Genomic DNA, 15,485 nt, shown 5'->3' with positions numbered 1-15,485 from the left:
GTCCGAACGAATTAGAAACAGTAAAAACATTTTAAAGATTAAAAAGAGTTCCTGCTAATGATGTATGTTTTGATTGTAACAAGAAATACGACAATAAAACATTTGGAGATACATTTATCCTCTCATAATTTTATTTGACTCTTTTTCAGTCGTTAACTCTTTCTCCTGAGAATATTCATATACTATAAAACCTCCCCTTCAAAAAAAAGAACGTGTGACGCCATGATATTAAACGTGCGACGTCATGATATTAAACGAGGGCCGACGACCCGAGCTGTCAACCATAGCAAGGAACAGGAGCCGGAACTAGTTGATAATATAAGAATAAACAAATTTTTGCCATAGAGTAGATTAAAAAATCGAATATAATGAATATAATTTTTCTAAACTCGTATTCGAAAGGGACTAAAAGGTATAATTTTTTCCCGTGAACATTAGTGAAAATGAGGGGGCGCAAAACGGATTGGGCTTTATATCTTGATCTTTTTAACTTGTTATCGTTAACTCGTCAACTTTTTTCATTTATGCATATATAACATATATCAATTTGATATTAATGTTACGTAAATCCCAAACCCTTTTACACCCTTCATTTCCACTCATATTCATAGATTCTCGAAAAAAAAAATTCTTACTTTTTAGTCGGTTTAAAAACGAGTTTTTATATTTTTTTTTTTTTGTTCATTTATTATTTTTTTATTTCTACACAAAATCTTGGATTGCATTAAAAATGAAATAAGACTGAACGAAACTGAATACAACTCTTATGAAACTGAAATAACGATAGGGCAATCATCTTTTCTTTCGAATTATTTTTATTTCTTTCAACTGAGCAGACAGTAGAAAGAGAAATGGAGCAAGCCGGCCCCATTCTCCAAAATATAATAGCTTACCCTATAATATGACTAATTTCCATGTTTTACGGGTAGACCAGTTACTGCAATGATCAGTTTGAATTGTTGCTCAGATATTTCGAACGATACAACTTGCTAAACTACAGTCTATTGAACAATTTCTAAACATTACGTCTTTCATCAAGACAGTAATAAAATGACCTGTGAAACCACCTTCATTCCCCACCACTTTTCAGCCACCATTTTTCAGCCTAAATTAGAGCGGCGAGGGGGGGTCGCCATATCAGCAAATCAAATGAATAATTGGTGGCTCCTTCTTGATGCCGTGGGTGCCTCTGAACTAAGGTCTAGATCTAGTGAACTAAGGTCTGCAGCACAGCTAAGTCTAGGAAAGGTGTAATGCTCTGTTGCAAGACGCCGAAGTTTATTTGAACTCAGACGATAGGTTATAGAAACTATTTTTCAGGAATATATCAAATTAAGCACGTTCTTCACTGATTCGAAAGGTGTTGTGGTAACATTACTCAGTATCTCAGAAGCTTCTTCTGCAGTTATTCTGTCGAAAGAGGTCTCATCTGAAAAAAATAGGTGGACAAAATTGAAACTTTTAGCCTCTAATTGAATACAATGATAAAACGTGAGTTTTGAAAACGAAAGATGTAAAAATATTGGAAAGAGAAAATTGGAAAATTAACAGCTAATGAACAAACTACCCACTGTGCTTTCAGACCTTCAGCTGATTATTTTGTATATAAGCATGTACAAGGTAATATTTAATTTTTGTTCCTAGACAAAGAAGTAAAATTTTTAAAAGTACACCTGAAAAAAACCAAGGCTTTAAAACTATTACTAATTGAAAGAATGATAAAATCCCGATTTTTGAAAACCAAAGCTGTAGACGAACAAATAAACTTTCAAATACAAAGCTGTAGAGAATAGGAAAAGGGAAATAAGAAAACAAACAATAGTTTATATCTCAGCAAACTACATATTATAAGTTAAAGCTCTCAAATCATTACACAGGGGCTAAGGTTCCCAAATTTCAGAGAGTGCCAAAATTAACCAGATGAGAACAAAAATAAGTAAATACAAGATATTCGGCTCTTCTGTTACTTTATTTTGAACATAGCAATCTAAAAGCTATTGGAACATGATCACTATGTCCGAAACACTGAGATCAAAACTTTATTGCTGGATAAACTCCAAAAGTTGAAGCGGTATTCCTTCAAGAATTGTTGTCTGTTCTACAGAAGCATTGATGAATTCATGAAGCCACCTTCTCTCGACTTGGAGCTCGTCTTAGTTTAGTTCCTCGCCTGAGGGTTCTCAAGATTCGACGGTCCTTTGCTTCTTTCAACTTCGAATCTTAAGTTGTCAGGGGATTAGCAGGTGGTTTTAATTTCTTAGCTGAAATATTTTGCAATTGGCCAGAAGAGCTAGAGGATTCCACAGTAGTATATTCAAATTCAGTACCAATAATTTCCACTTCAGAACCCAGACCACGCTCTACCACATCGTTTTTAACCATTGTTTTTATGTCTTCACAAATCAGAGCTCGATGTGCAGTGGCCGTAATATACTTTAGAAGTAAACATGCGCTCTCTTCTGTCCGTGTCCCACCCCCTGGAAAGTGCCACCTGGGGCGGTCCACCCAACCCTAGTTACGCCACTGATAGGGCGGTTAAAATCGGAAAGCGAATTTCAAGCTACTATTTTTAAAACTTCTCAGAGGGTGGTCCCTTCTAGGGACGTGCACAGAGGGGTCCGGGCCTCTCGATATCCTAATTTGTCTTGAATTTCTCTGCACTTCTTACCCAAATTATCACTTTTTTTACTACTGCTCCCCTCGAATATTTTCATCATTACCGACCTTCCCCCCTAAAAAAAAGTATGCGTCCGTGGTTGGTCACTTAAGACCAGTCTCCGGATGGAACCGCCCCTCTTGTGCATAGGTTCACTTCCTTTGATTTATCAGAAGGGTCCCTCACCCTAAGAAGATTGTAAAAATCAAGTATTTTGCAGGCATCAAGAGATGGCTAATTGTAGAAAAAGTCAAGACAGATAGTCCGAGTGATTGAGAGGCAAATTTGGGATAAGCCCTTTTTAGGATTGTATAAAAATGATGTTATTTCATTTGTTGATATTTGTCATTTGTTGATGATCTCACTTTTATTGCATTATGCTTTTTACCAGTTTAGCATTCTGCTTTACATTTTAAGACTTCGTCTAACAATTTAACAGCTTACCAGGAAATAATTTCTTACAGCAAAGTGCCTTCCCATTTAAAACTAAAACGAAACGAACATATTGGGCATAATTTTTCAAATAAGGTAGTGGATGATTAAAAAAAAAAAACCTTTTTCATTAATAATAATTGAAGTCCGAACATGTTGCCTTCACAATCAGAAGCCGTTATTATAAAGGTCAAATTAAAAAAGGTCAACAATTTTAAATTAAAGGTCAAAATTATTTGAAGTTGGAGAAAAATCAACGAGTTTTGGTTAGACTGGCAGAAGAAAAAGATTCATTTGATTTATCAAACGCAATAGTATTAAAGTTTTCGCGACCTGTATCTAATTTTAATTATTCTAACCTATGACATATGTAAAAAAGTTTGAAACAAATAAACCGTCTTATTTTACAAGACTGCATTATGAGAAGAACAACCTGCTTTCCCTTGCTGTTGCATTGTGCATACACAAAAATTGAATTATCCTACCGGACGTCGCTAACATGTAAGTTTTTCTTTTGTTTTCTTTAGAGTTCGTATTGTTGCTTTTCCACTTTTCTGTATATCCTTTTTCTTTTCTTTTAGTTTGTTTTTATTTTCCTTTTTTCCCGTTGATGAAAGCTTACGGACGTGAAGCCGAAATATTGGGATTCTATTATTATTATTAGCGAAAGAAAGTTTATTTTCGTTATTTTTCCATTGTCTTACTGAAAAATTATACCCATTTTCCTATATTTCCATTTCGTTACCAAGAGACGTTACCTTAGCTTAGTAAATAAGTCACTACCTTTCACCAAGATGTGGCCTGCCAATTCACACAAAGCTGGATTAAAGCCGTTACGTTCTTTAATCCCAAAAGCAGGCTCTCGCGCCCAAATGAACAATCTAATTGCAGTATAAGTATCTACTTGCGGTTCTCCGTCAAATGGGCAACCTCTTGTTATAAACATGTTGTGAGCTATACGATTCTGTTGAAGATATTGAACAAGCTTCCATACATTACTAGAAAAAAGAGCATAAAATGTTAAACAACAGTACCGTCCCGTGCCAATGCAGTGGGATGGATCTCTGATTGGTAATATTTACCCCAGAGTTCAAACTAATCTACATCAGTGCACTGCATAGCTTGGAATTCGATTCTGGTGGTGATATGATGTGAAAGCTTCATCATACTAATCCAAACAAGAAGAATAAGAAGAAGACAACAGTGTTCTAAAGTAACAGTGATTATTAGATCTATACGCGGGTTTTCATTAGATCTGAACACGGGTTTTCACTATATTTATACACTGTTTTCATTACAACTATTAAATAACAGTGAGTTAGCAAGACATACTACTAGGATAATAAACAAGGTAAAGATAAATATAAAGGGTAACAAAAAGAAAAAGCTAATAAAATGAAAATTAAACAATGAAAGCTAGATACTTATAACCTAAAGACGGATGGACACAAGGGTATTAGTTCCTAACTTGCAAGATATGCTTAAACTTCTAAACGATTTGATTATTTGAATTAGAAGAAGTTGAATCAGTTGAAAAAGAGCGTAAGATATCGGACGACAGTACTCCGAACTAACAGGGATCTAGCAAGACATGATATAAGATACGGCACTAGACCCCTAAAATCCAAACCGGCGGTGCTGATCTCCGTTTCAAGGCCCTTCAGCCAGGAAATGCAATGCCAGTTGGGGACCAGCCATCCTGTGTTTTCACACACCCTTCCTGCTCAACTTCCGCAGATTTCTCGAGGTACCCATTTAGAGCTGGGTCGACTCTGGCACCGCTGAGCAGAGTCACGCCACTGACCCTCATCCCAAACCAAATAACCACCCACGCCAGGAATCAAAACCCCGCCCCTCGGACAAAGGATCCCAAATCTAGCGCACCAGCCACTCGGCTAGGACAGCAAGATATGCCATTAGGATAATAAACAAGGTGAAGGTAAATTAAACATAAAATATAACAAGTATCGATATTAAAAATAAACAAGATAAAGGTAAATATAAAAGTAACAAAAGGAAAAAGGTGACAAAACAGAAATTAAGCTTAAAAAGTAAAGGGTAAATCCACATTACCTAAAGACAGATGGCACTAGGACATTAGTTCCGAACTAGCCTGAAAATTTGCTAAAATTCCCTGGAAAGAGTATCATCTCTTTTTTTCTGTTAATGATGAATTAAAAACCTGAAAACAGTTTTTTAATCAGGTAATCAATTATTACCTGAAAACTAGCAGTCAACTTGCTTAAAACGCAGAAGCCTGGTTAATATAGACCATGTAAAAAAACAGGACAGGAACAGAGTGGGACAGGAAGAGACAGAAAAAAGAACCTGATAATATGAGCTGACTAATAGTTGATTCAGGGGTACGAGTCCTGGTGTCGCTGGTTATTTGGTTTGGAACGGGGTTCAATAGTGTGACCCTGTAACCTCATCCAGATTTGACCCAGCTTGATATAGGTAGCTGACGAAATGTAGGGCAAGAACACAAGAAGTACTGGATGATTTATTACAAACCATTCACTTAGCTCTTAACTAAGAACATCGATCCTAGGCATTGGTCCTGGCATAGCGCAGAATATGTGTCGGCAGGCGAGAAAGTTTTAAGTTTTTTTAATAGTTGATTGAAATTATTCTTTTATTTTATAATTTTTTATCTTCAAAAGAAGTCTCTCTCAGCAAGCCAAAATTATTCCTACGATAAAGAATAATGGCAGTACAATGGACCTTACTGCTGGATAAAACTCGGCCAGGAGGTCTTCCCTCGAGAATTTTGGTCTAACCTTCAGAAGAATTGGTGAACTCCCACAGCCACCACCCCTTCAATTTGAAGCTTTTTTCCTCACAAGCACCATCCAGTTCCTATACAAAATATAGATCCAGGAGGTTGAAAGTCATTAAGAAAGCCATATTTGCTGTCCAGGTTCCGAAGCTGTTAAACCTGGAAGTTATTTCCAGAATTGAAAAATCAACAAACAACAAAAGACTGTAGCAAGTAAACTGGGACAGTGTGGGTTCACCCAGTGTTGTAATAAAGCCTAGCATTATTGGAAAAAGGCAGCAGATCTTTAAGAGGGGCGGAGGGCAAAATTAAGACTTTTGAAGAATTTTGAAGAATGTCCTTCTTCACAACTCTGCAGCATTGCTAGGGACTAGCATAGATGTCAGTTGTCCCCCCACCAACTCTGCTACTGTATTGTTATGAGCGACTTCTTAGAAAGCTCCACCTGGAGCGTCATGCCCCCACTTGCTTCTTCATAGTTACGCCAATTCTGGTACGTCTGCACAATACGGAAGGGGATTTCAAGATCCCCACAATTAAACATCTAGATTGTTATATTTCCCCTGTAATTTACTATAATTTCACACTATTCATTTTTTCTATTTTTTTTTTTTTTTTTTAATTTGTCACTCCTCGTAATATTGGACCCTCAAAATCAGTTTTTTAGGGGGGTCATCCCACTGACCACAAGCTAAAGTTATTTACCATGAAAAACAGAAGTAAAAAGCCTAACTATTCTGAACAGGGGAAGGGGGGGGGGCTGAGAAGTTGTTTCTGAGAGAGGAGTTGAAAGTCAAAAAAGAGATTTATGGGTCGTTGTTATTCAATTTCTTCGGGAAGGGGTCCTATGGACAAATCTCAAAAAAGGAAATCCCCTGACATATCTATCCCTGTGTCTAAGTATGGCATTAAATATCATACATGTTCTGCCTACTCAAGTTATACCCAAGGTATTATCTGCCTACCCAAGGTATTACTCAGAACATGTGCCAGTTATACTACACACCCTATTCACGAAAAAATCCGTTATTTGTCACCTTCATTTTCAATTTTAGGATTAAAAAATTAGAAGAAACATCACCTGATGAATAACGACAAAGAATCACACTCTTTGAGCTGGAATGCAAACCCTTTTGCTGGCCAATCAAGAAATTCATAAACTGTATCTCCAAATAAGGGTTTAACTGCTGCTATTTCTACACCAAGATGTTGACTCAAATAGTAGATATGATAGTGTTGGTGGTTAACGGATGCGTAAGCTGTCAAAGAGTTGAATCCAACTCTCATGTACCTATGGATAAGAAATACAAGTTAAAAAAGCAAGGCTACTCATAAACGTTATTCCATAAGGGGGGGGGGGGGGGTAAATATGTATAACACTTATCACGTAAGAGGAAGAACTAAAAGTTGGGAAACAGGTTTTCCATTGAAAATAGCATAGTTTCTCCCGAGTAAAACATATATGTACATATACCTTTTATACATTTACATATACCTTTTATCCTTTTATGCACCTTCTACGGGGCAGGAGGCCGAAGTTGTTCCTTCTCCTATCCTGAGGGTGCCCTTGTACTGAAACTATAACTAGTTGTATTTAAAGACTATTTGAATCAATGCTTAAACCAGGCTCGTAATCAATGAGAGGGGGCTCACCCACGGAACAGAAAGGCCATAACCAAATAGGTCCACGGAATAAGGAGATTATCTGGAAGTATGGAGGAAGAAGTATAATATTACAACTAAAAATTCATCTGCAAATTTTAAAGTAAAGTTCCAGGGGACCGCTTCATCGAGCTTAGCTTGGTGAATCTCGTTTCAGGCACAAGAACGGTGTGCAGTCTATAGCCCCCTCCCTCGCAGAATTATTCCTTCATGGAATGCAATCCCCCCCCCCCAGCTCGATTCACATAAGAAAACATATTTTTTTATGTAATTTATTGCAAAAAAAAAAAGATTTAAAAACGCATCAGGAATTTGTGTTTTATTTACGTTTTTACACGTCGGACAAAATATCGTGGGGGGGGTTCACACCCGGTAACCCCCCTGGATACGGCCTTGTGTGTATATAGAATTATTGTTCGTTTGAAGATATATTATCAATGATGAAGTATCTAATTGTGTCTAGTGGCTGACACGCCGTTTACATGCCATAAGTAGCCATTTTACCTCTGATCATACCTCTGTGTTCTCACAAATATCTGATAGGTTTGTGCATTGCCGTGTTTCTACTTTGTTATTCTCATTGTCCAGCTAATGGTGGGAATTCTCCAAGGACATTCGTTTTCATGCGTGGTGAGGCGCTTCTCAGGCTAATATTTCAGTTTTTAAGCATTCAATTGCAAATCTTATAGAAAGACCGACACTTACTACTGCTACTGTTACTAAAGACTCATTATAGCCACAGGCCGCCTGAGGCAAACACAGCTGCACACGCTCCTCCTCCGCCCCAATCTACTGAAAGCTTCACTCTTTATCCCCTCATTTGAAATTCCAGTTTCAACGCTTATTACCTCTCCCCTTCCCATTCAGGGGTCACCCAAATTTCATATGGCCCCCATGTGGATTGCCCCATATGGATGGCCTTAATGATCGCTTTCAATTAGTATCCATAATTTGCGATATTTAGAATTTGTGTTTGTCTTATAAGACTGTAGTTAGTATTGAAAGAAATCTCGAGTCTTTATTCTATGTATAACTCTGCTTAGATCTAAATCCTCTGAAGAAGAGATTGAAAATGAATTGGTGTTGCACTGTAATCGAAAATATGAAAGAAGAAAAAAAATAATTAAAAGATATAAAACATCATTATGAAACAATAATTATCGATATCAATAATCATCATCAAAACAGACAACAATATCAATAATCACTACGAAAAACAAACAATTTAGCAAATATCACGATGGAAAAAACAACCAAGGACATCAGTGACAGAAAAGGTATTATTAGGATTCATAATTATGTTGTATACCATACTGGCCAATCTCGCACAACTATCAACGCCACCCTAATGGGATACAATATTTCTGTTTTTAAAGCAACCGAGTAAATACACCAGACATCTACAATGTTTAAAGTAACAACTTCTTATTCGGTTACGTTATTCTCAAGCAAGCGTCAGAAGGACAAATTCATCCACAGGGAACAAAAGACAATCTTTTTAAAACCATGATACTTATTTAACGTTTTTGCCGGTAAAAAGAACAAAATTTGTGTTCCAGCTGATGAGTTCGTATAATTTGAAGCCAAAAACGTTTTTAAATCATAATATCTTTTTTTGAAAGTAAACTCTCTATTTCTCTGCGGTTTCATTTTTAGTTTTACGTTTTTGAAAGTGTTTTCAGTGTTTTTGTTTGGGTCAAACCGTTTTAGACTAAATTTTTAATATCAATGAAATTGATAAATAAATAAATTATTATTAATTATAATCAATAAACTAATCAATTATTAAAATTCAAATATTAAATTCAATAATGGGTGAAGATATGGATGAGACAGTGGGTCATATGATGGGTGAATGGGAAGAAGGGAGTTAGATGTGAAAAAAAGTGTACGGACATTATAAGTTTGTTGGAAGATGTCAGTAAGCAGATTGATGCATGAGTGTGGAAAGATCAGGACGATTTCTCTGACTAGGAATGGAGAATAGAAAAAGATTTTTGCAAACTGGTGCAATGTTCTTGTTTGTGCAGTGTTTGTGTTCATGTACTGTTTATGTCAATTATGTTTATGTCAACTAGAATATAATTTTTCGTTTCGTATTGCCATGGCTCAAGGGAAAAGAGCAATAAGTTATTATTATTATTAGATTCTAGAATGACTTGATTGTGAGGGTGATCTTTTTCTTTTTTTTTGGCATTATTCTGTTATAATAACTATTCTGCTAATTCGTAAGGGGGCTGTCATGTAAGGGGGAAGGGAGGAGGGACGCTCCCCCTCCCAAAAAACATCATCCAGTCGGTAAAATAGCTGCGTAAAGTTCTGTTATTTTACGGATTCAATTCTTTTTAATACATAAATGGGATAATAAAAATAAATGACTTAAGATCAACGGAAAACGGTCTCAATCGGTAAAGAGACTGAAGTAATTTCAAAAGCAAAATAACCCAAAATTATTCGGTAAAAATGACCAGCCAGTTTATGAAATCCATTCGTCCCCCCCCCCCGAACATTTTGGCTACTGATGCCACTACTGTGTACCCAGCCAGGCTCAGGCTTTTAGAATTGGAAAACTTTAATACAGCGTTTTAAATAATCAATTATTTTGATGATCGATTAATCTATTACTACTACTACTACTAAACAACTCACCGCAGCACCGAGCCGCCTGAGGCCAACACAGCTACGAACGGTCCACTTCCATCCCAATCTATTCAAAGCCTCCATCTTTACAACCCCCCAGAAAGCTCCCATTTCCCTTAAATCTTTCTTTATGACACCCTCCCACCCCAACCGTGGACGACCTAATTTCCGTTTAGCTTAGGCAGTGGGCCAAAAAGGACAGTCTTTGGCAATCTGTCATCCTTCATCCGCAGAACATGCCCAAACCATCTCAATATTCCTCTTCTTATGGCCCTAGAAAGCAGGATTGAACCACACATTTTGTAGAGCCTACTGTTTGAAATATAGTCAGTAAGCCGGGTATCTATTACAACCCGTAGGCAATTTCTCTGGAAAACACCTTGTAAATCTTCCTCCGTTTTTTGGAGCGCCCAAGCTTCAGAACCATATTTGACCACTGTCGCCATTGTAGCTTCGAATATTTTAATCTTTGTTCGCAGACTTATCTTCCTGTTCTTCCAAACCTTTTTTCAACTGGGAAGAACACCCTGAGCCTTGGCTATTCTACTTTTAACATCTTCTTAGCACCCACCTTCTTTACTAATAATGCTACTACGGAAAGTGAAACTGTCCTCTTGATCGATCTTTTCGTTATCCAACGCCATCATTTCATCTTCACTTATTCCTAGCCATAGTGACTTAGTCAATTTACATCAATTTTCAAACCTATTCTAGCACCCTCAACTCGCAAAACCTCTAAAAGTCCATTCATTTTGCTCACACTTTCATCTAAGATGTTTAAATCATCAGCATAATCTAAGTCCAGTAAAGTGTTCTGCCCCATTTGATTCCGTGTTCTCCCATTAACTTTCCTGTATTCCTTAAGACGAAGTCGATGAAAATGATCCATATAAATGGGGATAGAACACAACCCTGCCTAACTCCTGATTTAATGCAAACCAGCTACTAACTTTATTCCCCACCTTAATCGCAGCAGTTTTATTCTTGTACATAGCACTAATCACTTTAATGTATTTATCTGACATACCATACACGGATAGGACCTTCTCTAAAGCTCTTCTATCAGCTGAACCGAATGCTTCCTCATCATATATAAAACTGAGGATTAAAGGTGTTTGATTACTCAGGTTCTTCTCAATTATTAACCTGAGAGTGAAAATTTGGTTGACGCATCCTCTACCCTTCCTAAAACCGCACTGTTCTTCTCTTAAAACTTGATCTACAGCGCCTATAAGTCTAAAAATTATTATCATACTAAGTAATATACAATCTACAGAAACTAGGCTAATGTCTCTATAATTACAACAATCACTCTTATTTAGGTTTTATTAGGGTTTTTTTTAATCGCTAGGGACTTCCCCTTTTTCAAAAATCATATTCATAATCTTCAGTAGCATATTCCTAACCTCATAGCCACCATATTTAAGAAAGTCATTTATCACACTATCAGCACCTGGGGCCTTATTATTTTTTAATCCTTTGACTACTGTCACTAATTCTTCCTAACAAAATAAATCTTCCTTTACACCCAAGGTGTCACAAACTTTTTCATTTTTTTCTCTATCTTTTCCTGTAACTCCATCCCGGTTTATTACATTCTCAAAATATTCTGCCCATCTCTCTTTAACTCTTTCCTTATCACTAACTGTAGACCCTTTCCTATCTTTAACTGGGACAAGTCCAGATTGACTGCTCCCTTTAAATTTATTACGTTGCCAGTACAATATTTTACTATTACACCGTCTAGCTACGTCTTCCAGATCCTTAGCAATTTTATCCATGGTCTCCACTTCACACCTCCTTAGCTCATATTTTAATGCTTTTTCCATTTTCTTTACATTCCTCTTACTTTCATATGATCTATCGCTCAGATAATTATTATACAAGCCCCTTCTCCTCTCTATTAAAAATAAAGCATTTTCACTAATATTCCTAACCTTGTTCCCCACTTTCCTAAGACACTATCAGCAACTTCACAAATTATTCTTCTAAAATTATTCCATCCAGAATCTAAATTGTCAAATAATCTCCACTTTAGCATTCAACTGTTCCTGGAAAGTTTCTCTGAAATTCTCATCCTGGAGTCTACCAGCATCATAGCTTCCCGGAAGGTAGTTACTCTTCCTAAATTTCAGCTTTAAATTAACCTTTGACACTACCACATGGTTATCTTTTCTTTTAACATCAATAACAGCACTCCTATATACCCAAGTATCTTGTATTGATCCTGTAGTCTTCGGTTTACAATAACATAATGAATAAGGTTAGCTGTATTACCATCAGGTGAATATCATGTTAACGTATGGGTCATTTTATGACCAAATACTGTATTGGTTATAAATAGATTAATTTAAAAAACTTTTTCCACAAAATAAGTTTTTTAAAGAATATTAAAGAACTCCATTAAGCCAAAAATGAGCAGAAATAAATTCAAATGATTTTCAAAGCATAAAACTACCACAAATCACCATCAATAAATAAATGAAAGGCAAAACGAACAGAAATGAGAAGCAACACTATAGCGTTGCCTATAGTAAAGGACATACGGCTCCAATGTTTTATTATTATTAATAAAAAAAAAATTTCCAAAAAATAAGTTTTTCAAAGAAAAGTAAAGGCTATTTTAAACTTAAGCTAAGCAGATACAAATAAATTTTAAAATTAAAAATTAAAACGACCAGAAATTATTATTAAAGAATAAATGAAAACGAAAACGAACACATATTAAATAAACAATCATAGCAAAAACATACAACAAGTGATATTATAAATGAATAAATAGATCTTAAAGCGAGTAATTTTTAAATTGAATATGAATATCAAGCTTAAAACGAAGAAAAATATTTTCCTATTGAAGTATAAATGAAATTTAAAACGAATAGAAATTGAATAAACAGTCAATGCAAACAAAGATACAATAGATATTAATGTAAATTAATAAATAAATCTTAAAAGGAGTGAAACTTAAATTGAATATGCAAATCAAGCTTGAAACAAACAAAAATCACTATAAAAAGAGTTTGGGTATGACCTCCTTCTCTCACTGTAAAAGTCTAGAGCCTACTGCGTCATTGGCGCTTTACTGAAAACCAATTTTATGACAAATATTTTCTTACATACTTAATATTGAAAATGAACATTAAAATTATAGTAAAATTTTGAACTGATGAGCTTTCAGCAATTAATATCATTATACATCAAATATTCAGTTTAATTTATTAGCTCTTTTTAAGTTGTTAAAGACGAATATAGTTTCACTACAAACAAGTGTTTGGATACTGCCTCCAACTGTAAATAAAAACCAAAAGTCTACTGCGTCATTGGCGCTTAACTGAAAACGAATTATATTACAAATATTTTCTTTTCCAGTCCCTACAGCATTGAAAATTAAAATACAATTACAGTGAAATAAATTCTTGGACTGATGGATCTTTCAACAATTAATATCATTATACATCAAATATTCAATTTGGTGTTGTTTATACTTTCCAAGACTGTTCAAGACGCATATAGTTTTCAGTAAGGCACCAATGACGCAGTAGGTTTTAGACTTTTACAGTGAGAGAAGGAGGTCATATCCAAACTCTTGTTTGTAGTGATTTTTGTTCGTTTCAAGCTTGATTCGCATATTCAATTTAAGTTTCGCTCGTTTTAAGATTTATTTATTAATTTACATTAATATCTATTGTATGTTTGTTTGCATTGATTGTTTATTTAATTTCTGTTCGTTTTAAGTTTCATTTATACTTCAATAGGGAAATAGTTTTTTTCGGTTTAAGCTTGATTTTCATATTCAACCAAAGCATTACTTTCATAAGAACCATATACGCCCCCAGGACAACACTTACAACACGTATCCCCCGGGCCCTGGGGGGAGTTTTTGTTGTCTAATTTTTGAACAATTTCCAAAAAACTGGCCAATCTATTTCCAATCAAATGAACCTTTCATAAGAACCATATACGCCCCCAGGACAACAAATACAACGCATATCCCCCGGGCCCTGGGGGGAGTATTTGTTATCTAATTTTTTAACAATTTCCAAAAAACTGGCTATCTCAAAATTTGTGGCGGATGGGTTTGGGGAAAAAAGAGCGTGGGGGGCTAGTTGCCCTTAGCTCTCTTGACTCTTAAAAAGTGACACTAAAACTTTCAATTTCCAATCAAATGAGCCCTCTATGAAGTTTATACGAGCATCCCTTTCATAAGAACCATACATGCCCTTAGGGTATAACTTAGAACGCCTTCCCCTGGGCCCTGGGAGGTTGTATTGACACCGGATTTTTTCTTAGCCGACCTTTGAATTATTTTTAACAAAATGTCTATCTCAAAATTTTCGTCAGATGGGTTTGGAAAAAGAAGACGTGGGGGGGGGGGCTAGCTGCCCACGGATCTCTTTTGACTATTAAAAAGTGAGCTCAAGCTTTCAATTTCCAATCAAATGAGACCTCTCTGAAGTTTATAAGAGCATCCCTTTCATACAAACCGTATATGTCCCAGGGCATAATTTACAACGCCCGCCCCCGGGCCCTGAGGGGTTGTACCGACACCTGACTTTTTAGCAATTTTTTTTTCAGGAGTATAATTTTATTTATACAAAATTTACAAAAAACAAACGCCAAGGAACCTTTCGGTTCGTTAGGCTAACTCCAACTTCCGACCCATCATTCAATATAAATAAACAAAAACAAAACATTATCCCCCGCCGACGGGCTAACCAAACAACACAACTAAAAATTCCATTATGGCACTACTAAAAAAAAAAAAAAAAAAAAAAAAAAAAAAAAAAATCCAACAAATTTATAAATATTATTACGAAAATCCCTCAATTTTTCCCTGAAATTACTTCGATCATGCTCAAGCACAACCCCAATTGGTAAATAACTCCAGGAGCTCGGCAAAACATGCTGAGCAGAAAACTATGACCTGGCTGTTTCACACTGTGACCACCAAAATGCTTTTCCATTTCTTGTATTATATTTGTGAAGGTCCACACCAGTTATAAACATGCCATTAAAACCTTCTGAGGTAAAGTTATTAATAATATCAAACATTAGTATAGATCGATAAAAAAGGAATATACCTGCTAGAGGAAGAATGTTCAGTTTCAAATACACATTTCTCACTGAATCTCTCGGTCCATAATTTGCTAAAATCCTAATGGCAGAATTCTGCAAAGGTCTAAGTCGTTTCAGATGGGATTGAAAAGTTGAAGACCATACCGAATAACAATATAAAAGGAAACAATGGACAAGTGAAAAATACAAAAGTCTAAGGACAATTTTCGGACAAATGTGCTTCAATTTCCTAATAATTCC

At 35.8% G+C, this 15,485-nt stretch overlaps 1 protein-coding gene across 1 annotated transcript; it reads right to left on the bottom strand.

Moving 5' to 3' along the window:
* Positions 1-1,254: 1,254 nt before the first annotated feature.
* Positions 1,255-15,221, bottom strand: LOC148954176 (GDP-D-glucose phosphorylase 1). The gene is made up of 4 exons (XM_089086190.1): positions 15,094-15,221; positions 6,949-7,158; positions 3,872-4,086; positions 1,255-1,429 (listed from the first exon to the last, which is right to left on the bottom strand). Exons 1-4 carry the CDS (start codon positions 15,219-15,221, stop codon positions 1,317-1,319), a joined length of 666 nt encoding a protein of 221 aa, XP_088942316.1. The 3' UTR covers positions 1,255-1,316.
* Between the last annotated feature and the right edge of the window lie 264 nt (positions 15,222-15,485).

This window comes from Artemia sp. Qi Xiang Cuo, chromosome 3, assembly GCF_049724085.1.
Source record: "Artemia sp. Qi Xiang Cuo chromosome 3, ASM4972408v1, whole genome shotgun sequence".
In the NCBI taxonomy this organism is placed as follows: domain Eukaryota; kingdom Metazoa; phylum Arthropoda; class Branchiopoda; order Anostraca; family Artemiidae; genus Artemia; species Artemia sp. Qi Xiang Cuo.
Note: the sequence above shows the minus strand (reverse complement) of the source record. Positions and strands in the feature narration are given on the sequence as shown.